The sequence below is a fragment of the Haematobia irritans genome, chromosome 3 (genome assembly GCF_050003625.1).
Source record: "Haematobia irritans isolate KBUSLIRL chromosome 3, ASM5000362v1, whole genome shotgun sequence".
Taxonomy (NCBI): Eukaryota; Metazoa; Arthropoda; class Insecta; order Diptera; family Muscidae; genus Haematobia; species Haematobia irritans.
The window spans coordinates 214,886,281-214,913,425 of NC_134399.1; the positions used below are offsets into that span (position 1 = coordinate 214,886,281).

General features: G+C 30.2%; 1 protein-coding gene across 1 annotated transcript in view; it reads left to right on the forward strand.

The window, feature by feature from the left end:
* Positions 1 to 382: 382 nt before the first annotated feature.
* Positions 383 to 27,145, forward strand: part of Gs2 (glutamine synthetase 2) — a 30,522-nt gene continuing 3,759 nt past the window's right edge. Inside the window, exons 1-2 of the mRNA XM_075302800.1 lie at positions 383 to 576; positions 5,374 to 5,561. Coding sequence (XP_075158915.1) covers positions 5,378 to 5,561 — 184 coding nt within the window. The 5' untranslated portion in view covers positions 383 to 576; positions 5,374 to 5,377. The remainder of the gene's footprint in view (positions 577 to 5,373; positions 5,562 to 27,145) is intronic.

Below are 27,145 nucleotides of genomic sequence, written 5' to 3' on the forward strand. Positions count from 1 at the left end.
CCCCTCAAAACTGACCATTCAAAACAGAGAACTCGACATTTCTCAGCACATCTCTATAGTAAATGATTAACAAAAACTAAAATTCTCTTTCTCTCTCGTGTATAGAACAAAGCAAATGAGATAATGACATCCAAGCTAACACTAGCGTAGGTGTATATGGGCAAGAGTTTTGTTGTCAACATTACATTACCCCCGTACCCCCTGCTGCCGACTGCATTACAGTAGTTGTGCAAAATCATTTTGTCATCTGGTCATTACTGCCAAACATTAGAACTATACAGAGAGCTGAGTAAATCAGCAGCTACGGTCCGTATAACGAGTTCACAAACATTCGGGTTATAAAATCGGTGGGATAATCCACTTCCAGTTCAGTTGAGTTCCAGTAGCGTTTGAGCGAATAACGAGAATATTTTGAAAATTTGAAAAATAAAGAAAATATTTGAAAATAAAAAATAACGGTTGAATAAATCGCGTATTTTTTTTTTAAAAAGTTAACGAAACATTCCTCTATTTTAAGTTCAAACGGGCTTCGATAAGTGTTTTTCACACCTTCAACACAGATATAAAATAAAAAAAGTAAATTTTTTTTAAAATAAATATATATTAAATAAAAACCAAAAACTAATGAAAAATAAGCTAGAGAACTGACAAGTGTTTAACAAAAAAGTGTTTGGATTAAAAAGGATTTTTTGAAGAAATCAAGCAAAGAAAATTTTTAGGAAATATTTTAAAATTTAAACAAAATTTTCTAGTATTTTGAGATGTACTATTAAAGGAATTAAATCTACATAGTGAGATATGTTAATGGACGATCCTTGGGTTTGAATTCAAATAGTTTTTCAAGCAACGACAAATGTTTTGAATTTATGAAGAAATTTTTCAATATAAATGAAATTTACTAGTATTTTCAGATGAACTATCAAATTAATCAACTATGTAGAATATGTTAATGAACGATCTTGGTTTTCCTGTCCATTGTCAAATAAATAAAATAAATAAATTAAAAAATGTACTGATCTTTGGTATCTCAGAAGGTCACCTCCTAAAGCGAATATAATTTCGATGGTCTACCCCAATGTTTAATTGCTTGTGGGTGAGGATTGTGTAGTGTTTTATCATCAAAGCATTTAGGACTCTTGCTCGCAGTACTAATTCGGTGCTTTTAAATAACAGAGCAAAATTCTGAGAATTTTCCATTGGGTATTGCTAACACTGGAGCAAGCAAGGGCCGTGTAATTATAGGTTCTTTATGTCCTCAACTATACCTGCACCTAGAGAAATATGATCACCTGTTATTTTGCTCTAGGAATTCATCATATTCCTTTTCTGCTTGTGATTTAATACCTTTAGACATTCAATTCTCAACGGGTTTTAAAACTAAAGGAAATGTAAAATAGCCTGGCTGTTCGATGTAAACCCAAGGAATGCTCATCTATGCTTTATACACGTTTAGAAATATAAACGGTATCCTTCCATTTTGCGTAGGAAAAATTTCGGAATTTTTACTTGGCTAAGGAATCACATTCTTGCAGATCCTAATACTATCTTTCTACCTAGTGTGTTATTTACAATTTGGCTATCTCCTTTAGCGAAACCCATATCCCAAAAACATTCGCTCCCGACTATCTTGTAACCGGTCCTTCATATCATTTAGCGGGATGACTTGTTCTCGTTGTATTCTTTGTGGCAAACCAAATAAGCATTTAAGCATTTCATATGCTTATCTTAACATTCGTATAATGGACAATAAGTAAGGATATTCTCCGAGGATTATTGATTAGTCCATACCTTTTGGAGAATTTAGTCAATGGCACCGTCACCTTTCTGTGTGACGGTGCCATTGACACGCCCCTGCATTTTGCTAAGTAATGGATTTTAAAGGATATTGTCCGAGGATGTTACGTTCCTATCATTTTTTATTATAGAGTAGTAGGACGCTCTGATGAGTCCATACCTTTCTAGAATTTAGTATCCAGGATCACGACGAACAGGAAACTCTTCAGAGAAATTCAGAGATTTTCCATTGTTCCAATCAAGGACTGATATTCTCCGAGGATGTTACGTTCCTATCATTTTTTATTATAGAGTAGTAGGACGTACTGATGAGTCCATACCTTTCTAGAATTTAGTATCCTGGATCACGACGAACTGGAAACTCTTCAGAGAAATTCAGAGATTTTCCTTTATTCCTATCAAGGCAAGGGGCTCCAGGCCAGGATCCAAAGGGTGCTGCCAAGGTCTATTGCAAAATGTATGTTGTCTAATGTCACTCGTAGTGGCTGAATTTCAGAATTTTTATTTAGCTTCCGGCACTAATACAAAAAAATAATATTGGCCGGATTAGGACAATTAAGAACCCTCCGCAAGAAGTGGACTTCCCTGTTTCAATCTAATTTAAAAATTATGTAAATCTGGAAATCAGTTTCTATTAGGACAATTTTGCATTTTGAACAGCCGGAAATGTTAAAGGTCGATTTTAGAATCTAGTTTAGGTTATGTCTTCTAAACATTCAAACACTTGGAGACTTTTTTATATGGATCTATGTTATGTCTTGCCCTTTTTATACCCTGCACCAGAGACGGTATTATAAGTCAGTACCTATGTTTCCTAGAAGGAGACGAGATAGACACATGGTGTTTTTGGCAATAATGCTCACAGTCGTCCCCTGAGCCCACTTAGCCATGTCCATCTGTCTGTGAACACATTTTTGTGATCAAAGTCTAGGTCGCAATTTTAGGTTAGGTTTGGTATAGTGGCATCGCGATATTTAAGGCTCACATAGACTATTCAGTCCATTGTGATACCACAGTGGTGAACTTCTCTCTTATCACCGAGTGCTGTCCGATTATATGTTAAGCTCAATGATAAGGGACCCCTTTCTTATAGCCGAGTCCGAACGGCGTTCCACATTGCAGTGAGACGACTTAGAGAAGCTAGAGAAGAAACTCTAAGAAATGTCACCAGCATTACTGATATGGGATAAGCCACGCTGAAAAACTGTTTGGTGTATGGTCGAAACTGGGGTATGGAGCCACCGTGGTGCAATGGTTAGCATGCCCGCCTTGCATACACAAGGTCGTGGGTTCGATTCCTGCTACGACCGAACACCAAACAGTTTTTCAGCGGCGGATTATCCCACCTCAGTAATGGTGGTGACTTTTCTGAGGGTTTCAAAGCTTCTCTAAGTGGTTTCACTGCAATGTGGAACGCCGTTCGGACTCGGCTATAAAAAGGAGGTCCCTTGATAAGAGAGAAGTTCACCACTGTGGTATCACAATGGACTGAATAGTCTAAGTGAGCCTGATACATCGGGCTGCCACATAACCTAACCTAACCTAACCTATGGTCGAAACTGGGTTTGAAACTACGGCCTGCAAGGCGGGCATGCTAACTATTGCACAACAGTGGCTCCCAGATCGCAGTTTTAGTCCGGTCGACTTCAAATTTGGGAAAAGTATATTTTTAGGTCAGAATCCAGATTTATATATAGCATTCATATATATGTCATTCGCCCGATATGTACTTCTATGAGCCCAGAAGCCAGAGTTTTATTCTGATTTGCTTTAAATTTAGTACAACAAGTATAATTAATAGTGTCGTCAAGTGTGCCAAGTTTGTTTGGAATCGGTTCAGATTTATGGTGTTTTCTTTTCTTGTAAAAAATTCGCATTTTTTTTGCATATTGCCCGGAAAATGAACTTTTTAGGTTCTTTTCTAAAACAAACGGGCAAAAGTGCGAAGAGGCTTCGAATTCTCTTGTGAAAATAGTGCCACGCATAGAGGTAAATTGCGGGCATTTTCAGCACTGCCGACAAACGAAAGTGCTGCGATTGCTCTGTTGCTCCTTTGAATTCTTTTTTGCCCGCTGAAATGATAGCATGTTTTTAGGTTGGTGGCAACATTATAAAAATGAACATTCTGTACAGACCAAATGAAGGCAAATCACTTATTTCAGAAAAGAAAACACCATTAGATATATGATCACAGAGCCCAAAGTTTTACTCCGATCTATGGGTCGGCCCCTGAGTCCACTTAGCCGTGTCCGTCTGTTTGTGAACACATTTTTGTGATCAAAGTTTAGGTTGCAGTATATAGTGTAGGTTTTGAAAATTTTCAAAGAGAGGTCATTTAACATTTTATCAATGTGTGCCAAATTTGGCACAACTTTTTTTTTTTAATTTGGCTCAAATTTCGACAAAGCTCCCATATATGTATATGTCCTTTCGATTTGGGCAAATATGGCCAAAATGCTTGTAAAAAGTATTCAACTTTTCCTATAGCTCTAACACATATCTATCGACCGATAATTCATAAATATACTTTTGCGGAATTGCCTAAAAATGACCTTAAATTTAAATATTTCCCATATTTGTCTTACTAAAATTGCGTGCCGCCTCAGGGCATTATTTTATTATGGTAGCAGTCTAAAAAATGTTGTCCAAATCGGTTCATATTTAAATATATGTATACGGAAACATAAATCTTTACATATAGCACCTGACAAATTTGAAGGATTTGAGATCTACACAATGGTGGAGAGTAGTACCCGACTTTAGACTTTCTTTACTTGTTTACTGATGTTATTAGAGTGCAAATATTCATATGTATTCTTCTTCGACCTATAAGAAATAATTTATTCGGAAGTTGAATTTCATGAGCATTAGAGGTATATATTATATACCAATAAATTCAGTTGAATTACAGTAGCTTTTTGGCGAATAACGATAATATTGTTTTGAAATTTAGAAAAAAATAGAAAATATTTTAAAATAATAAAAAAAAATTGAAGAAATGGCATATTTTAAATAAAAGTTCCCCTATTCCTCTAATTTCAAATCAAATGGGCTTTGTTAAGGATTTTCTGAACTTCAACTTATATTATAAAATAAAAGTAAATTACCATATTTTAGATGAATTATATATCTGACCAATATTTTGATTGTATTACAAAAGGAATGAAAGAATTGCGCTTCAATACTAACTATATTCTCTATTCTTATAGTTGAATTATGGATCTCCTTCACTCTCTGTCTATCCCTATCTCTCTCTCTTTCGAAAAATAGAAAATTTTTGAAAATAAAAAAAGTTTTAATAAATGACGCATTTTAAATAAAAGTAATGAAAACATTCCTCCATTTTATAAGTGTTTTCTCACCATTGTATATAACAAAATAAAAGTAAATTTTATTACATAAATTATATATCTGATCAATATTATCAATCATTACAAAAGGAAAAAAAATTGAGGTTCAATACTAACTAGTTTGTTTATTCTTATAGATAAATTAAAGATCTTCTCTATATCTTTCTCTCTCACGCTCTCTTATATTGATGCCTAATTTTGTTTTTGTTATATTTGTTTTCTTTTTTAGCAACATGTCTAACAGAATTTTAGAAGATTCACCCAATGCTCATATTAACAAAACGATTTTGGATCGTTATTTAAGTTTACCCTTAAAGGAAAATATTGTACAAGCCACTTACGTATGGATTGACGGTACTGGTGAAGATTTACGTTGTAAGGATCGTACATTGGATTTTATACCATCGAAGCCAAGTGGTGAGTAAAATAAAAAAAATAACGGAGTAAAAGCAAAAAAAATCAACAACAAGCAATCACAAAGTCATACACACCAGGGATGGAAAATACAATTTTTAAGAAAGTACAAAAAAGGTATTTTTTGAGCGGAAAGGTACTTTTTACTAAATTTCAGCAAAAATGTCACTGGAAGATTATTGTCAAGAGACTGAATTTTAAAGAAAATAAAATTTTGAAAAAATTTTCTATATAAATAAAATTTTGCAAAAATTTTCTATAGAAATAAAATTTTGCAAAATTTTTTCTATAGAAATAAAATTTTGCAAAAATTTCCTATAGAAATAAAATTTTTACAAAATTTTCAATTGAAATAAACATTTGACAAAATTTTCTATATAAATAAAATTTTGCAAAAATGTTCTATAGAAATAAAATTTTGCAAAATTTTTTCTATAGAAATAAAATTTTGCAAAAATTTCCTATAGAAATAAAATTTTTACAAAATTTTCAATTGAAATAAAATTTTGACAAAATTTTCTATAAAAATAAAATTTTGCAAAAATTCTATATAGAAATAAAATTTTGACAACATTTTCTACCGAAATAAAAAATCGATAATATAGAATCGCATTCTTTTTTCGACTAAAACATTCTTGAAGTTCAATAAAATCCTGTTTTTGACTATGTCTTTTACAAAATCGAGATTTTCTTCCCACATGAACATGTCTGTTTTGCCATATTTGTAAAAGACTATTAGCAAATAAGGTTGATAAAGACTTTCTCAAAATATTAAAATATTTTGTCAAACCCATTGTACCATAAATCTGATATCGACTCAAAAATGTCTATACAAAAGGTACTAAATCCTTCGCGGGGGTACTACGGTACTGACCGGGGTGAAAAAGTATTAAAAAAAGTACTATAGTACTGCATTTTCCATCCCTGATACACACACATAAATATGAGTATGTTTATACCACTCACAGTCTCATATGTCCAATCAAACCAAAGAAAATTTCTCACAGTAAGAATAACACTCTCGTCTTATGTTTAATTACTCACGCATTTGAAAAGAGTAAATACTTCTTCTATGTGTAATATATTGGAGACACAATGTCTGCTAAGACCATTTGTTATGTTTACAAATACCCTCAATGGGGTCTCTTTTCTCAATTCAAATGTGGCACATATGTTAGGTGGTGTAGTGTCATCATTTGAATTAATGCCAATTGTTTAAATTGCAATCACACAAACAATGGATGGTCAATATTTATTTTAATTTGATTTGATCGTGTAAACAAAGAAAGAAAATCAAAACAAAAGAAGATTGATTATTTAACGGGTAAAAATATGTGCAAATAACATGTGACAAATATTATCGGAAAAATACCCTAAAAATGTGTACTACTTACCATGAAAACAACGTTTTGATGGGGAACGCATTTTTTTAATTGTATATTGGAGAGAACAAAACAATGAATTGAATTAGCGGGAAATGTTCTATAAAATGATTTTGCTCTCTATCAAATATGAATATCTAGTAAATACCTAAGAAAAAATACTATGAAAAGGGCTCATTGATACTAGGAGAATTATATAGTATTTTATTGTGTTTTTCTCGAATATTACGTTTCTTGAGAATGATTAATTTGTTTATAGTTTACACTATAGACCTTACTCTGTTATTATATGCACAAGCTTGTGGATTAATTATTATCTTACTATATTAATATTCATAATTTCTTGATTAACCATTATATCAAATATTGCCTCTCTTGATGTAAATGAAAATTATTCCAGCTCTGTATCTAAGGGTATATTTTAGAAATGACATTGCCAGGTGGTCCGCATTAATAATAAAAAAAGATTTCGCAGTACTTACATCATTGCTTTAGAATAATATTGTAGATTTATACCATATATGTTATGAAGTAATGACTATGTGTTATTTAAAATATTTGATTATTTTTTTATTTTCTTCTTTTTTTCTATTAAATAAATGGCTCCAGCAATTGGTAGTATATCCTCCATTTTGATTGTTTATATTATGCTTCTTCTTATCAGTCGTATATGGTTATCATATTTGTTTGTGTAGTGCAAGAGCAAATCTTAAGCCAAAACACAACAAACAACGCTAACCTTTGTCGTACGGTTTATCCCAAAGACAATAAACTCTAGGAAGATAGGATATTGGCTTGCATCATACCAAATGTTGCATTTATCATGTTAGTTCCATAGTAATAGTAATTTTTTTTATTTGTTTTTCGTTTTTATTTTTGATGAAAAACTTAATTTTCTTAATGAAACAATGTTAAATTTTAGGCAAAACAACAAAATTACATTTTCCCGTTTAAGGAAATTTATTTCGTGCTCATAATTTCTTTTCATGTCAATACTTGTCTATGTCAATACTTGTCGTATACGCGTTTGTTTCGAGTAAGAAACTAACACGGTAAAGTGTTTGATCTCCTCAGTAGCCAATTTCCTATCTTCCTAGAGATTATTGCCTTTGGTTTATCCAACCATGTATGTTGCTATTTACTCTCAATTAGAGGTGTGCGCGTGAGGGAGTTTTCACGCACGCTCACGCACGCTCACAAATTCAAAATGTCATTCACGCACGATCACGCACGCCTGTTTTAGAATTGCTCACACTCACGCACGCTCACGAATGAATTCGTAACATTCACGCACGATCATGCACGCCCGTTTTTGAATTGCTCACACTCACGCACGCTCACGAATGAATTCGTAACATTCACGCACGATCACGCACGCCCGTTTTGGAATTGCTCACACTCACGCACGCTCACGAATGAATTCGTAACATTCACGCACGAAGGTTTTTATTGATTCGCGCTCACTCACGTTCACGAACCAAAATCCTGCAAAGATAAACACTCACGATTGCAGAATAGTGACTACCGCACGCTCACGACGGGATATATCAACTCACGCACGTTCACGAACAACAAACTTATTCACGCACACTCACGATTCGAAAAAAACTACTTACACACGTTCACGAACAACGAAACGTACTTCCACACACTCACGATTCATAAAAAAACTATTCACACACGCTCACGATGTAAAATGCAACTCACGCACGTTCACGACTATTATACTTACAAAACAAACGAAAAAATGTAATTCACGAATGAGTACGAACTTAAAAACTTACTCACTCTCGCTCGTGATACAAATGAGCTACCCACACAAATTCGCCAAAATATTTCTAATTAAAAATCTGAAGTTGAAAACGTACTCAATTAAAAAATTAACAGATACAATTAACATTTTAATCAAATCAAAATATAAATTCAATTAAAATGTGGATTGATTTTGGCCGAAAAACTTAATTAATTTTTAATTGAGGCAATCAATGATTTATAGTGTTATTGTTTACTTATTTTATTTTTTATTATATTATAATTACATATATTATAATTATACTATATAGAATTATTTTTTTTACATCTAAGCCAAAATTTAATGAACCAATGAAACCAATTATTTCCGAAAATTATTAATTTTTTATTTGGAAGTATGTTTTCAATTTAAAAATGTAAAAATGTTCAATCATTATTATACCCTTCACCACTACTGTGGTACAGGGTATAATAAGTTTGTGCATTTGTATGTAACGCCAAGAAGGAAAAGTCTGAGACCCATCGTTTAGTATAGCGATCGTCTTAGAATTAAATTCTGAGTCGATTTAGCGATGTCCGTCTGTCTGTCTGTCCGTCTGTCTGTCTGTCTGTTGGTGTATTTTTGTGTGCAAAGTACAGCTCGCAGTTTTAGTCCGATTGTCCTAAAATTTGGTATAGGGTCCTGTTTCGGCTCAAAGACGATCCCTATTGATTTTGGAAAAAATCGGTTCAGATTTAGATATAGCTGCCATATATATTTTTCACCGATCTGGTCATAATTGGCGTGTATATCAACCGATGTTCCTCAAATTCCGTGAATTTTTCGTGAATGTGAGTTTCTTCCTGAGCGTGAATTTTCTCGTGAGCGTGAATTTTTCGTGAACGTGAATTTTTTCGTGAACGTGAATGTCATCGTGAGTGTGAAGTTTTCGTGAATGTGAATTTCTTCGTGAACGTGAATTTCTTCGTGAGCGTGAATTTTGTCGTGAGCGTGAATTGTTCGTGAATGTGAATTTTTTCGTGAACGTGAATTTTGTCGTGAGCGTGATTTTGAAAAAAATTTACTCACGCACATTCACGAACAGAATTTGATGTTCACGCACGATCACGCACGACACATTTTTGTTCAGTCCCATTCACGCACATTCACGTGATTTGGTCAAAATTTCATTCACGAATCACGTGACTCACGCGTGAATCACGCGTGTCACGAAAATTTCGTGTCACGCGCACACCTCTACTCTCAATAGATGGTGTGTTCAATATGGTGCACTGTGTCGTATACATAACATTTGCATACCTCATACATTATACGACACCTTATGCTACATGCTCACCATACCTCTGCAACAAATATCACCATAGGTGTCTTAGGAAAACATAACAGTACTGTTGTTTGTTTACAGAGCACATAATTTGAACTCAATAGGTGATTACAATTCAATTCCCTCCTTCCCTCTCTTCACTCTCTTTGGAGAACGATAGTTGTCCTACAAACACGCTTGCCACAGTTGGTACAATTCTACCAAAATTGTAGATTTTGGCTGTTTGGTAGATTGGAAGAATTCTTGATGTTTTGGTAGATTTTGCAAAACAATCCTTTCCATTTAAGAGCTACTTCAATAATTTCTAAAGAAATAAAATTTTGACCAAATCTTCTATAGAAATAAAATGTTGACTAAATTTTCTATAGAAATAAAATTTTGACAAAATTTTCTATAGAAAAAAATGTTGACAAATTTTTTTATAGAAATAAAATTTTGACAAAATTTTCTATAGAAATAAAATTTTAACAAAATTTTCTATAGAAATAAAATTTTTAAAAAATTTTCTATAAAAATAAAATTTTAACAAAATTTTCTATAGAAATAAAATTTAGACAAAATTTTCTATAGAAATAAAATTTTAAAAACAATTTCTATAGAAATAAAATTTTGACAAAATTTTTTTATAGGAATAAAATGTTTTCAAAAATTTCTTTAGAAATAATAAATAAATAAATTTTCTATAGAAATAAAAAGAAATTCTATAGAAATAAGATTTTGACAAAATTTTCTATAGAAATAAAATTTTGACAAAATTTTTTATAGAAATAAAATTTTGACAAAATTTTCTATAGAAATAAAATTTTGACAAAATTTTTTATAGAAATAAAATTTTGACAAAATTTTCAATAGAAATAAAATTTTGACAAAATTTTCTATAGAAATAAAATTTTGACAAAATTTTTTATAGAAATAAAGTTTTGACAACATTTTCGATAGAAATAAAATTTTGATAAAATTTTCTATAGAATTAAAATTAATTATGCATAATTTAGTGTTAAAAAAAATTGTAACTCACTCAAAAGAGACTTGATACGTATTTTTTGCAATATATTTCTGATAACACAATAACCATTGCAATAAGCTAAATGGAAAATAACTATGTAATATAAAATTTGCTAACGTGAACTTCTTTAACTGCAAGTCGTTCTATGTAGAACCGATATAATACTTATCATACCATAGCCATATAGTGGTTTATGATAGAGGATTTTTTTAAATATTGAAAAACATTTACTGATATGATTAAAATGGGAAAATGGGGAATATAATTGAATGCATTTTCCAATCTCAAGTTCATATACATTATCATTTAAATGTCATGTCATTTTTACAATTGCGATTGCAAATTACCCTAATTAATAGGTACTTTGGTGGGATGATTCCACATGCGATAAACATCAGTAGTAGTACCTCAATAACAATGATAAAATCAGAATCATGTGTGAGTAACCGCCCCAATGTTTACAGGTTGATGTTTGTAAAAATAAAATAGATTCGATGGACAATTTGAGGATTTATTAGAATAATTGAATAATAATATGGTTAAGTTTTTTAGTTAAAATAAAAATATATACTCTTTTCCAAGTTAAACATCTTCAGTTAACTAGCTCTGTTACAAAGAGAGAGTGAGAGACAAAGAAGAAAATGAAATTAATATATGTGTAAACAAACAACAGTACTGTTATGTTTCTTAAGACCCCTATATACTTGTTGCTCTATGGTGTTATTCGTTGAAGGGGTATGGTGACTCTTTGGCTATCGAATTATCCATTTATTTTACTTTCGAATAATTCGAACATAGCCATATTAAAAATAATTTCCTGGCAGTTTATCGAAGGAATTTGTATGGTAAAAGTAGACTTAATATTTACATTAACTTTGAATGTTATGATTTATAAATTGATTTTTGGTTTTTTATTTTGTTTTTTTTTTTTCAATATGAGGGCAGGGTAATGTAGCAACTTCTAATAACTTTAAAAATTTATAATTTTTAAAATTGGTGCGCCAAATTCATCGGTTTTTTTCTGAGCATGCAAATGCAAATGCATTTCCATTTTCTCTCTCTCCCTCTCTCTCTTTCCTTCACACACACAAGGCAATTACGTTGTCATGTAATTGACAATGGACTACAACCTTTCATATTTCTTTGACAATTGATTTTAAAATTATTTTTTCAATGACAAATTGTTGTAGCATTGCATGGTAATAATGATAATAAATAAATATTTAAACATATTAGCAAAGGATTGAAAATTGTACGAAAATTGAATTTGAAGACCAGCGTTACTTTGAAATTCATTAGCCCTCTAATGCCCCAATTTTTTTGTCAGTTGATTAAATATTCAATGTTAACGACACAAAAGCAAGAAAATTAATCAAGAAAAATTTAAACGGTACAATTTTGTATATGCTGCAAAGGCTCTTGAACAGGTTCAACTAAGTTTTCTTTTTATTTTATACATTTTTGTTGTATTAAGTTGTGTATTACTAAAGGCTTCCTTATTTAATGAAGCCCGCCTAAAGGCTGGATTGGGCATTAGAGGGTTAATAGGACTCTAACGCGGTTATAATGAATTCATAGGGATTGGAATTTTTAGTTCTTTATATCCCGTAGTTTATTACAATCGTGTTAGAGAAAGCGTAGACAAATTATGAGATATTTGATAACATGGAACTATAGTGTTTTCGTTCAGAAAAAAGTAAACGACTTGACTTTATTTTAATTCATGAAAATTTGTTCTTAGATCTTAGTTAAATATTGTCAAATTATTTTAATGATATAAATTACAAATGAGAAAATGACACTAAAGCCAATTTAATTCTATTTGAGTTCATGAAATTATTATGTTTTGATAATTTTGTACACAAATTCGTATATACATAAATTTGTGTCACAAAATAGGTCAGAATTTCCTAAAATTTTACCAATACGCGCCCATCTTGAACTTCGTATGACACTAAAGACATTATTGCAATTTTGAATTCCATTTTTTTCGAAATTTTCTTTAACGAGTGATAGTAATGCAATGAAAGTAATTGAAGACTGACTACAGAAATGATCCTGTGAAGTATAGTGATAGTATATTATGTATAATAAATATATGTATGTATAATAAATTTGTTAAAAAATATTTACTTGTTTTTGTGAAATCGGCGTGACGTTTGTGTTTGTAATACAGTTTAGTTAAAATTTCCTAAAATTAATCAAATTTGTTCATCTTGGTGGGTTCACTGTTTTTTGAGTGCATGTTGCAAAAATAGTAAAATATTTTTCGTTACATTTTCCTAAAATAAATCTACAATTACTTTCAAGGTGGGTCCCCTTTATTAAATAAAAATGTAACTTCTGAATTTATTTAGTACAATTTCTTTTATTTTTCTTTCTGAATTTTCCAAAATATTTCAAAAATTGTTATTCTTCTATACATGATAATTTTAATGATTTACCACTTAGTTACCAATCTGGCTTCTCACTAATGTTATTAATATTCTAACATAGAAATCTTCTGTATCCATAGCGAGAGAACTTAATAACATGTAAATGTTTTCTAACATTGCAGGAGTATTTGATAAATGTAAATAAATTTATGTTATAAATTCATATACATATATCCCCATTTTCCGACAATCCCCAAAAAATAAACTCGTCAGTAATGCAGGTTTCCTTCATTTCTGATCCATAGACACATACATACATCGCCATCGTCAGTAATGCAGGCTTCATCTCAGAATATTTAAAATGAGCAAAAATGTCTGTATGAGTCTTTGCTAACACTACAATGTGTTAAAGGCACCACAATATTAATCCATAAATTCGTTATAGTCATTTGTATGGAGAATTCAAAAAAACTTTGGAACCAAAAAAAAAAAGAAAAAAAAATATATATATATATATATGTAATCGGTAGTTCGGTATGACCACGGTACATAATCAACTTGTTCGACTGTATTACAAAAATTTTAATTCGAAAAAAATATGTCTATTATAAAGTGTACATAAACATCTATATCCAAATTTTTATTTATTCCAATCTTTATAGTTTTTAGTGTTTTATTCAAGATTTTTAGCTTACAAAAACCTATCAAAAAAAAAAAAATAAAAGCATGAACCAAAACAACCCATTACCACTAAAAAACTCTATGTTATATATACATTATTTGACACTCACTGTAGGTGTCGATAACCTTCAGACGGTTGTTTTGTGACACACTCTATATATTTCTATAAGATATAATGCATATTACATCCATACTCGGAAAAATACAGGAATATAATAAAAACCATCACATTGTAAGTTGTAATATGAAATTAAGCCTATTAAACAGCAGCTCAACAATTGACGTTATTTGAATATTAATACAAAACAATAATTTGATTCTATTTCAAAGGTTTTTGGCGCCAGCTGTTCAACACATTCAGCGTAATATAGTAAATTACTATTCTCTTTGCTATAATATTCACGTTTGTTTTGTATTTCCAACATCCATCAAATATTCAAATTGCCGTTTTGTAACAGTCACCCAGTGACCAACCATATGATATACATAGATTTGTTTTTGTTTTAAAACAAAATGCATCGAATTACAAACTGGTAGACGTAGATTTTAGGCTTGGTTGCCAAGCAGGCTTCTAATTGATGTTATTAAAATTCTATCCCACAAATGTTCTCTAACAAACGTGAAAGAGAGAGAAAGTGTAATACAACGACATTTAATCGATCTGTAATATAACAGAAATGTTAGTTAACTGTATCATGTATTCTATTTTATATGAGCATCAAGAAGTACATACAAAGTCCAAGAAAAGTGTAGATATTTCAAGTAAAATTAACAGTGCTGTTAACTACAGTGTGCTTAGATTTCTCTCAATTGTCATCACAATTCCCTCAGATTCTCTTTGGATAACGAGAATTCTCGTACAAATTCTCGTACAATTTACATTTGAAAAGAAATGGATTGACAGAATTTTTTATACTTTTAGGAAACTTTGTTGTTAAAGAAAAATATTTTTTTTTTTGTTTAAAGGTGGGTATTAAGTTCGAGTTTAGCCGCTAAAATCGCTAAAGTGAAAACTAAATCAGTAAGAAAAATGTATGAAATTAAACATATTTGTTGCAAATTTTATTATAACATGATGGGGAAAAGCCCAAAGCAAATTTTCACAAAGTTTGTATTCCTTAAAATGAATTATTAAAAAAAAGTAATCGTGAAAAAATTACCTTTTTAGCGGCTAAACTCGAACTTAATACCCACTTTAAAGAAGAAATAGCGTTAATTGATTTAAGACATCTATACATCTCTTGGTCTATCGTATATAGACGCATAAAATAAACAGTTTGCCTACAAGGCGTATCAGTGAATGAAAAAAAGAGTGCTCAAGAGAGAGTATATCCCAATACTTACTCATATGCGATATACCAGGGATGATAAATGGTGTTGACGAAAAATTACTAAAAATGTATTAAATACGTACTTTTCGAGGCCAAAAGGTGCTAAAATTACATAATATCAAATTTAAAGACTATTGTAAAAGTATACGTATATTTATTTAAGATTTTCTAACAAAATGGTATTTTGCAAAATTTTGTCAAAATTTTATTTCTATAGACAATTTTGTCAAAATTTTATTTCTGTAGCAAATTTTGTCAACATTTTATTTCTATAGAAAATTTTGTCAAAATTTTATTTCTATAGAAAATTTTGTCAAAATTTTATTTCTGTAGCAAATTTTGTCAACATTTTATTTCTATAGAAAATTTTGTCAAAATTTTATTTCTGTAGCAAATTTTGTCAAAATTTTATTTCTATAGAAAATTTTGTCAAAATTTTATTTCTAATATATAGAAAATTTTGTCAAAACTTTATTTCTATAGAAAATTTTGTCTAAATTTTATTTCCATAGAAAAGTTTGTCCAATTTTTATTCTATTGGAAATTTTGTTACCAATTTATTTCTATAGAAAATTTTTTGAAAATTTTATTTCTATAGAAAATTTTTTGAAAATGTTATTTCTATAAAAAATTTTGTCAACAATTTATTTCTACAAGAAAATTTTCAAAATTTTACTTCCACAGAAAAATTTGTAAAATTTTTATTTTATAAAGTTTTGTCAAAATTTTATTTCTATAGAAAATTTTGTCTAAATTTTATTTCCATAGAAAAGTCCGTCCAAATTTTATTCTATAGGAAATTTTGTCAAAAATTTATTTCTCTAGAAAATTTTATTTCTATTCTATATTATAATATTAAATTTAAAGACTATTGTAATAGTATACGTATATTTATTTAAGATTTTCTAAAAAAAAATCGTATTTTGCAAAATTTTGTCAAAATTTTATTTCTAAAGAAAATTTTATCAAAATTTTATTTCTGTAGAAAATTTTGTCAAAATTTTATTTCTAACATATAGAAAATTTTGTCAAAATTTTATTTCTATAAAAAATTTTGTCAAAATTTTATTTCTATAGAAAATTTTGTCTAAATTTTATTTCTATAGAAAATTTGTCAAAATTTTATTTCTATAGAAAATTTTGTCTAAATTTTATTTCATTGAAAAGTTTGTCCAATTTTTATTCTATTGGAAATTTTGTCAACAATTTATTTTTATAGAAATTTTTTTTGTAAATGTTATTTCTATAGAAAATTTTTTGAAAATGTTATTTCTATAAAAAAAATTTTGTCAACAATTTATTTCTATAAGAAAATTGTCAAAATTTTATGTCCACAGAAAAGTTTGTCCAATTTGTATTCTATAAAGTTTTGTCAAAATTTTATTTCTATAGAAAATTTTGTCTAAATTTTATTTCCATAGAAAAGTTTGTCCAATTTTTATTCTATAGGAAATTTTGTCAAAAATTTATTTCTCTAGAAAATTTTATTTCTATAGAAAATTTTTTGAAAATTTTATTTCTATAGATAATGTTGTCAACAATTTATTTCTATAAGTGCGTCCAATTTTTATTTTATAGGAAATTTTGTCAAAATTTTATTTCTGTTATATTCTTATAGAAAATTTTGTCATCATTTTATTATTTTTGTCATCATTTTATTTCTATAGAAAATTTTACAAAATTTTTATTTTTATTGAAAATTTGGCAAAATTAGATTTCAATAGAAAATTTATAAAGAAGTACCTCTTTGCAAAATCTACCAAAATGAAGAATTCTAACAATCTACAAAACAGTAAAAAATTTTAATTTTTGTAGAATTATACCAACTGTAGCAACAGGCTCAGGGGGCCGGCTCTAAGCATTATTCCTTCTTATTCTGGGCGTTTCAAATATATACCCCATCTTATAATATCCTTCACTCACGGAAAAAATCACATTTCACGGAAAAAATCACATTTCACGTTTCACATTTGCGGACGAATGTGTCACAATATTCCTCTCAAAAATGTTGAGATCCTATAATAAAAATTAAAATATCCTCATTTTGGAATATGTTTATTTCTTCGATGTCCGCTATTTATAATTTTAAGAGTTGAGTTGATATCTGAATTATGTAGTTACTCTACATAAAAAAGTTCTGAAAAAGGACCAAATGGCTCACGGTCGTGCCATAGTGCTTTTGGCAGACGAAATATATCAAAAAAAGTACAAAAGTGTCAACTTTATCAACCCTGGGATATAGTTTGAACAGATTATAAATTACATATGTTAGGTGGTTCGAAAAATTTCAACCAAAACCGTGAAAATACGAAATTCAATTTTAGGTATATTTGTTCTTTACGATCGACACAAAAGCCAATTACTATTTGGAATTGACTCCCTACGAAAAAAATTAAATTGAAATGTCAGAACACTAATCTTTGGATCTGAAAAATTTATTCGCAGAGATTTTTTCCAATTAGTTAAAAAAAAATTAACTGATAAAATTAACTTGGTGCCATCAATTTCGTGATAAAGGAAGAATAAAGCGCCATCTATCGTGAGCAGACAAACAATAACACTGTTAATTAACTTGAGACATCTATGTTATATATTTATTGGTCTGTACTAATATGCATTGCAAAATATTGGGAAAAAATAAAAATGAGTCTTTTGAAATTATATCTACATACAGATAAGCTGACACGAAATATTACAAAGTTCATACGGGTATATATGACAAAGTAGTAATGACAACTATATACTGTTTACTCGCTGCAACATGAACAAATTAAAACCAAGAGAGTTCACGTTAGCGAAATTTCAGAACAAAAACTTGCCATATTCAGGAGTTTTACACGTTCTTTTATTTTTGTTATTATTTTTGTTATTGGTTATATTAAAAACTTAAATTATTAAATTTCATAAAAACAATGATCATCTCTTGATTTTCTAATAAAGTGGTTTCAAACTATCCCCAGCTGCTACATACACAGCAATTGGAGATAATTTTTTAAGTAGTATCTATGTAAAAACAAGTTTATCAGCCTCCGTTGATCCATTTCTGGAACACCTAATATATTCGCAACAACATTTGTAAATATTAAAATTTGTTTACACATCCATAAATGTATGTAATTCAAAATTATCATTTGTTTATTTCATTTGTAATGTAAAATTAATCGAGTTGTCTACGAGATTAACAAATGGCTTAATTTAAATATTAATAAAATAATAAATTCAACTTGATTCTATATCAAAGTCTTTGAAGCCTGTTGGTCAACAAGCGATTGTGAATAATAAAATTATCATTACTTTTACTACTGCACGTTGTTTTTTTAATGACAACACACTTGTAATATCTATCAATTATTCAAATTGTTATTTTATAAAAGTCATCCATTGACCATATGGGATATGGGATAGGTCTGTTTTGTTTATATTCTTTTGCATTTGAATATTGCATCAAGATACAATTACAGCAGGTTTTACGCTTAGTTGCCAATCTGACTTCTCACTAATGTTATCAACAATCTAACAGAGAAATCTTCTGTATCCATAGTGAGAGAACATATTAACATGTTAATGTTTTCTAATATTACACAGGTATTTGTTGGTTTTATTTATTATTTGATTTTTGTTGTTGTTGAAGGAAGTAAGCATATTGAATTAATGCCTTAGGTCATTGCTTCTATACATTATAATCAATAATATGCAATAAATCTTATTTTCTTATTATGTTTTTCCAATCCTTTTTAAATTAAAATTGTTTGATTTGTAATGTCAATTCAGGTTCTTCAAAGAGAACTTTAGTGTAATGTATCTGCACTGAAGGCAAACAGCAGCACTGTTAAATTTACATGAGACGTCTATATCTCTCTTGGTCTACGATGTAGATATCTCAAGAGAATTGACAGTGATATTGCTTGTCTATAGAGAGCATACATTCTCTTAATTTTTCTTTAATTGATTTAATTATTTTTTTAATTGTGTTAAGTGTACATGAGACGTCTATATCTCTCTTGGTGTACGATGTAGATATCTCAAGAGAATTAACAGTGTTATTGTTTGTCTATAGAGAGCATGACATTCTCTTAATTTCCTTTTAATTGATTTAATTACTTTTTTAATCGAAAATCACATAAACTAATTAAATCAATTACAAAATGTATTATCATTTCGATAACTAAAGCAATTTCAATTAAAAATTTGTATGATTGAAACCAAAACCATTTTTATTCTGTATAAGATAGTAACTTTTGGGTTTATATGTATATGATTTTATTTAAAAATGATAACAATGATTTCCTTACACATCTTTAGTATATTCGGTGATGCAATGATTAACATCTCCATCCTCCTAACAAAAGGTCGAGGCACCAAAATAATATTCAACGAAAATTGAAAACCTCAGCAGTGCAGTTTACATTTCTAAGTATTTAAGATATTAAAAATTTCTTTATGAGTGTTAGCGAATACAATGATGAACGCGTATCATGGAGGTGCACCCATTGATAAGGGGATTCCCGGTCTTATTCGTGGGAAATAATATTTATTTGGAGTTAATTGACATCTAGTTTAGACTTATTACTCAAGGGTTTCTTGCGAATTTAACATTTAGGTATTTTCCTCTGTTGTTTTTTAGCAATGAATTTTGTAATGGTACATTTATTTTTTTTTTGTAGCTATGTATTTTTTTTTTCATAGTAATATAGTAAATATCGAGAAATGTTTGAGTTAAATTACGTTATTAAATAAGCTACCTAACCTTCCCGAATATTTATTTAGAATTCAATTGTATATTAGGATGGTTAGTAGATAAAATTGAGGTGACATTTAAGTACTATGTCTTGTTCGGTTTTAAAATTGTAACTACAATTTAAACACTTTTTAATGAACCAGATAATTTATAAACAAATTTGAAATTCAAAAAATGCTACCGCGAACACGAAAATACGAAATATAATTTGAGGAAAATTTTTATTTATTATAATTATTATTTGAGCTTGATGGGAATTTTATCCATTAAAAACATTTGCTCCTTACGAAAACAAAAAACTAAAAACGAAGAAATTTTCTCTTTCCAAAAAAACAATGAAATGTCAGAAAATTAAATTTTAAAACTGAAACATTTTGTTTTGCTGAAAGTAACGGCCGTGAGGTAATTGTATAAGTTTACTTATACTTTACTAAAAAAGAAAAACTCTCATAAGACGTATCCATTGACCCGAAGTAGATTTCAATGAAATTCAATGTAATTCTGTCTGATGGGTTTGCCGGTTGATAATTTTTACTTTCTTTTAACGATCATAATTCCATCTATAATTGAGTAAGGTCTACACATTGCTTATATATGCCCAGCAAAAAAAATTTGGAAGTTCTTCCAAAGGCACAACTTTAAAAGCACTTCCAGAGGATGCACTCCCAATGATGTTCTTATTTTAACTACCCAGGAAGTTCTTTTCATTCATATTTGCCCAGCAAAAAAATTTGGAAGTTCTTCCAAAGGCACAACTTTAAAAGCACTTCCAGAGGATGCACTCCCAATGATGTTCTTTATTTTAACTACCCAGGAAATTCAATTTTTTATAACATGCTTTTTCATACTTTTAATTTTAACTCTTTTCGTTTCAAATAGGTTAAAAACAGAGTAAAAATTCATAAAATGGTACAAATCATTTAAATTTTGTTGAAAAAAAATCTAAATCCAATCTGAAAAAATTGTGAGTTTTTGGAAATATTTGTGGTCAAACGTTTCAGACAAGCGTTAGAATCCATTAAAAATTTAAAAAAAAAAAATTCTAAAAATTATTTATTTGACAAAGTATCACAGAATTTTTTAATTTACATCCATAACATTGAATTCGGATCACACCTAAAGAAGTGATGCAAATTCAGTGCAACAGCTGTTGAAATGGAGGACTTCCGTCCTATGACAAGCCCATGTTAAATTCATCGCTTCTGCGACAATTCTGCAACATTTCCGGATCCAAAAAGAACATTTTCATTACATTTTTGGCGACGCTTTTTTTTTGCTGGGTGGTAAGATGCGTATAACCGTTATTGTTGTTGTTATTGTGCGCCTATGTTGTTGTTGTGAGTCAGTTAAAATCTATTTGTTTGCTAGCCTTAACTGTGAATCATTGCTGTTAAGTCAGTGTTGCCAACTTCCCAAGGCCAAAAAGCACCAAAAATATATTATTCCATATATTATAAATTCTTCTTTTTTACTGATATAGTTTTCACTTTAGCGGCAAAACTCGAACATTTTGATCAGTGATGTTTTTCAACTTTCAAAATATTAATATATGGAAGGAGTCTGTTGCTTATTTCAGTTGTGCGTGCATCTCTACCAAATTCAAAAATTCGACACTCATCGCTCGACTTTCCTACAGAATACCCTAAATAACAATATTAATTAAAAACAAGTAAGGAAAGTCTAAAGTCGGGCGGGGCCGACTATATTATACCCTGCACCACTTTGTAGATCTAAATTTTCGATACCATATCACATCCGTCAAATGTGTTGGGGCTATATATAAAGGTTTGTCCCAAATACATACATTTAAATATCATTCGATTTGGACAGAATTTGATAGACTTCTACAAAATCTATAGACTCAAAATTTAAGTCGGCTAATGCACTAGGGTGGAACATAATGTTGGTAAAAAAATATGGGAAACATTTAAATCTAGAGCAATTTTAAGAAAACTTCGCAAAAGTTTATTTATGATTTATCGCTCGATATATATGCATTAGAAGTTTAGGAAAATCAGAGTCATTTTTACAACTTTTCGACTAAGCAGTGGCGATTTTACAAGGAAAATGTTGGTATTTTGACCATTTTTGTCGAAATCAGAAAAACATATATATGGGAGCTATATCTAAATCTGAACCGATTTCAACCAAATTTGGCACGCATTGCTAATGTGCTAATTATACTCCCTGTGCAAAATTTCAACTAAATCGGAGCAAAAAATTGGCCTCTGTGGTCATTTGAGTGTAAATCGGGCGAAAGCTATATATGGGAGCTATATCTAAATCTGAACCGATTTCAACCAAATTTGACACGCATAGCTACAATGCTAATTCTACTCTCTGTGCAAAATTTCAACTAAATCGGAGAAAAAAATTGGCCTCTGTGGGCAAATGAGTGTAAATCGGGCGAAAGCTATATATGGGAGCTATATCTAAATCTGAACCGATTTGGCTGATATTTTACAAGTTTTTCGAGACTCATAAAATATTCGGATGTACGGAATTTAAGGAAGATCGGTTGATATACACGCTAATTATGACCAGATCGGTGAAAAATATATATGACAGCTATATCTAAATCTGAACCGATTTTTTCCAAAATCAATAGGGATCGTCTTTGAGCCGAAACAGGACCCTATACCAAATTTTAGGACAATCGGACTAAAACTGCGAGCTGTACTTTGCACACAAAAATACATCAACAGACAGACAGACAGACGGACAGACAGACAGACAGACAGACAGACAGACGGACATCGCTAAATCGACTCAGAATTTAATTCTAAGACGATCGCTATACTAAACGATGGGTCTCAGACTTTTCCTTCTTGGCGTTACATACAAATGCACAAACTTATTATACCCTGTACCACAGTAGTGGTGAGAGAGAGAGTATAAATAACATGACAGACTTTAATCGAATAAAATAAAGGTTTTCTTTACTAAAATGCCCGATTACTACCAATATTATGACATATTACCCATTATTTGTTGTTGTTGTTGCTTTAGTTCTTTGTTTATGTTGTTGTTGTGAGCCTATTGGAATATATGTATGTATTTACATATTTGCTAGCTTTCCTATAACTGTTGTTATGTTACAGAGTGATAATATCTTTAGAGAGAGAGAGAGAGGTAGAGATAAATAACATGACTTCTTTAGACTTGAATCGGGTAAAAGAAAAATATTTTTGATAATTTGATTTTATTCGATCTCAAGCTTGAAAAATTAGTTTCTTTTTGAGAATCTTTTTTGTTTAATTTTGTTCAATTATAATTGCCAATTACTTCTAATACTATGAAAGGTTAGCATTTGTAATTGCATCACTTATGTTTGCTTGCTTGCAATTAACCGTTATTATTTGATGCTCTTGTTGTGTGCCTATGTTGTTGTTGTGAGTCTGAATATATTTGCTATAATAGTTAACCATTACTGTTGTTGTGTTAATATAACCTTTGGGAGAATATAGGGCTTTAATCGACTAAAAGTAAACAAAAATGTTTAATTTTAATTTAATTATAATTGCCTATCCCTCCTATTAATAATATGGCAGATGTCTTTTGCTAACCTAACTATAAAAACAATTACTTTAATGGCATTTTGCCAAAATGTCAACATTATATAGTCACTGATGTCTTTAATCAAACATTAAGAGAGCGGAATAAGGAAAATTAAATGGTGAAAAGCGTACACTGAACTACATAGTATGTGTGAATAATTATTCAGACAATTTGCATAGACAAGAAAATAAACACACACAAAAATACAACAACAAGAAAATATAGAATATTTTCTATTAAAAAGAAAGTCATATATATCCGGATGTGGCAACAAATTGTCCATCTCTTTAATCAATGACATTTTCAAAGAAAAAACAAAGCAAAGCATATAATATATCTTAAATAAGATGGATTTTTTGCGTAAAAAAATAAAACATAGAATAAAGAAAAAAAAAAACGTGATCCCAATCAAAACAAATAATTCACACTGGTAGTTTAGTCTAAATTGTCTTTATGGAAATTATTTAGTTTCGCCTGTTTGTGTTTGGGTGTCATCAACCACAAGCAGGTGTTTGTCTATCTCGAGATTATGTTACCTCCTCTTAGGCGCAAACGTTTAGTGCTTTAGTCAGTTTTCTGGATTCATAAATGGGCACCATGGGAATAAATTACTTGAACAATTTTATTGTTTTTAATTTGACGGATATGTGATCTTAAATGTTTCCAACTTGTGTCGAGATCATTGGATTCAATTGCATGGAATAAAAAAAAACCGCACTTATGGAATTTTCTTTTTGATAAATTTAAAAATTTGCCTATGGCGTTGTATTTAAATTAATATGTAATAATATAAATTTCGACTTTTCTTATATATATATATATATATATATATATATATATATATATATATATATATATATATATATATATATATATATATATATATATATATATATATATATATATATATATATATATATATATATATATATATATATATATATATATATATATATATATATATATATATTCTTTTTTAAAAAGAAACTTCATATGGAATTTATTTAATAATATTCTAATTAAATCTTTTGGTAAAAAATAAATTACTGAAAAATTTTCCAAATTACCAAGACTCACTATCTGTCGATGGACTTTATAATGTTCTTGTAGGTGTTCCAGTCCTCCTGAGCTCCAATGGACTTTGCTACAAGGCATTTAATAATGACAGCAAATGAAGCTTGATAACATAACCTTCATATTTATGCCACGAGCAAACTCTTACGAGTATTTATTAAAAGACTCCTCCATACATAGAAAAAACGATCACCGGATATTTATTTTTATTTTTTTCTTTAAACAAAACCAAATTCTATCACAAACTTTATTTGGTTCGAAATATTTTTTTATTGCATAAATATTTGACGGCCAAAAATTCGTTCACGTTAAATTCCACACAATTTGTCAATCGCTTAAAAACAGGGGGCTAATCACGGCATTCGATATCGAGAACTTTTGATCGAAATCTAAATTTTTCGGATCACGGGAGTCGATATCGAGTTTTTTGGATCGGCAATTTTTTCGATTGGTAAATTGCAATCGTAAAACATTTTCACTTGTTTTTTTACATTGTTTTCGCCATATATTAATAGTAAATATATTAGTTTTAGTTCGAATTGTTGCTAATTTGTAGTAAATTTACATAAAATGAACATATTTTGAATATTTAGGACTAATGAAACTCCAATAAAAGTTAATCAAAAATTGGTCATAGTCGAGTTCGGGAGCGAGCATCCTAGCTTGGCAAACAACCATATATAAAGTGCACATGCTAGATCGATATCCAAGAGATTGTGATCAACCAAATACCGTACCATTCCGTGACAACATAACGCTTCTGGACCACTTTGTAAGAATAGTGAATTATGAAGGCTTCCACTCGCAAAAAAATGTAAGACGGCAGACAATTGTAAAGTGATAGAATTGACGTTGACATGCCACCAAAAATTATTTTCCATTTGAACGCAATCGTCCATTGAGCCTGCAAAAGGTGACTTTCTAACAGTGCACACCATTTTAAACCCATGTACTTACACCAATAACAATGTGCACTTTTATTCCTTATTTGTCGCCGAATTATTCATCTCATCCTCCAATTAGGAAGGAATTCGGAGGAATGTATGGGTCCATAAGATATAATGCAATACAATTTACTTTTTACTTTGAAACATCCAAAAACATGTTTTTTCTACATTCTATTTTGTGACGCTAACTTAATTTTGTCATTTCATTTTGTTCTGCTTCGTTTTTTGCTGTTGGCAACGCTTAAGAAATTGCATCAAATTTCGATCGAATCCCGTGATCCAAACTTTTAATCGTATCGACAATTTTTTCGATACGATTATGAATTCGATATCGAATGCCGTGATTAGCCCCCAGGCTCGTGTCGATTGGGCGAAAGAATTGATCCAAATGCTACGATCGTGATGCTTCGAAACACTTCTATGACAGGTGATGAATCGTGGTTTTACGCGCACGCACGAAGCACTACCAAACAAATACTCGCCTCTTTTTTCCAAAATATCCAAATGACGCTATCGTACTAGTAGAACAAGGCAGAACAGTTAATTTTGAGTGGTAAAAAAATATATGTTTGCCAAGAAATAAGGAAACCAACCTACCGCCGACGAAGGCATGCGAGTACTCGCACATCTAACAGCTGCATTTTCGAGCACTCAAAACATCGAATTGATAGGTCATCCGCCGTATAATCCTGACTTGGCACCGAATGACTTTTCTTTCGACACCTGAAGAAGAATTTTGGCGATACGTCAATCAGAGTGGCAAAGGTGATTCGACAATTGATTCAAACGCACAAAAATGTGTATAAATCTTAATGGGAAATATTTTGAAAAACAATAAAGCTATTTTAGATGATTAATATTTGTTGTTGTTCTCTAATCCCGAAATATAAAAGGGAACCCTCGTATCACGGTAATGAGCAATGGTACGAGAATTAAATGATTTATTGACATTTTAATGCTGGAGGACTCTAATGATAGCCGGTCTCTATTTTTGAATGCCGTAATCAAACTGCTTTTTTATGAGTGGAATAAATCTTTCAGCTGTCAGACGAGAAATTTAGCAGCTGAAGTTGGTTGCAATACATCTCAGCTACCCTGTATGTCTCACATTAAACCACCAAATGACCAATGATGGTTGTCTAACATGGGGCATATTTTCGTTCAATAAATTTCCCAGCTAGAGAAATTATTGCATCAGTGTAGGTATAACTCCAAAAATGCTATGTAACGTTTGCCGGTAGGTGGTTTGATGAATTGAAAACACTGAATTACCTAAAGTCCCTGCCTACCCGATTTTTGGTCGGCGCTTAAGAGCTCCACTAGACCAGGAAATGTATTGCAGGAACTATACAGTGCCACTTCAATAATTAAAATTAAAGCCTGTTGTTTTGGCTCTGTATGAAGAGAGTGAGTGAGAG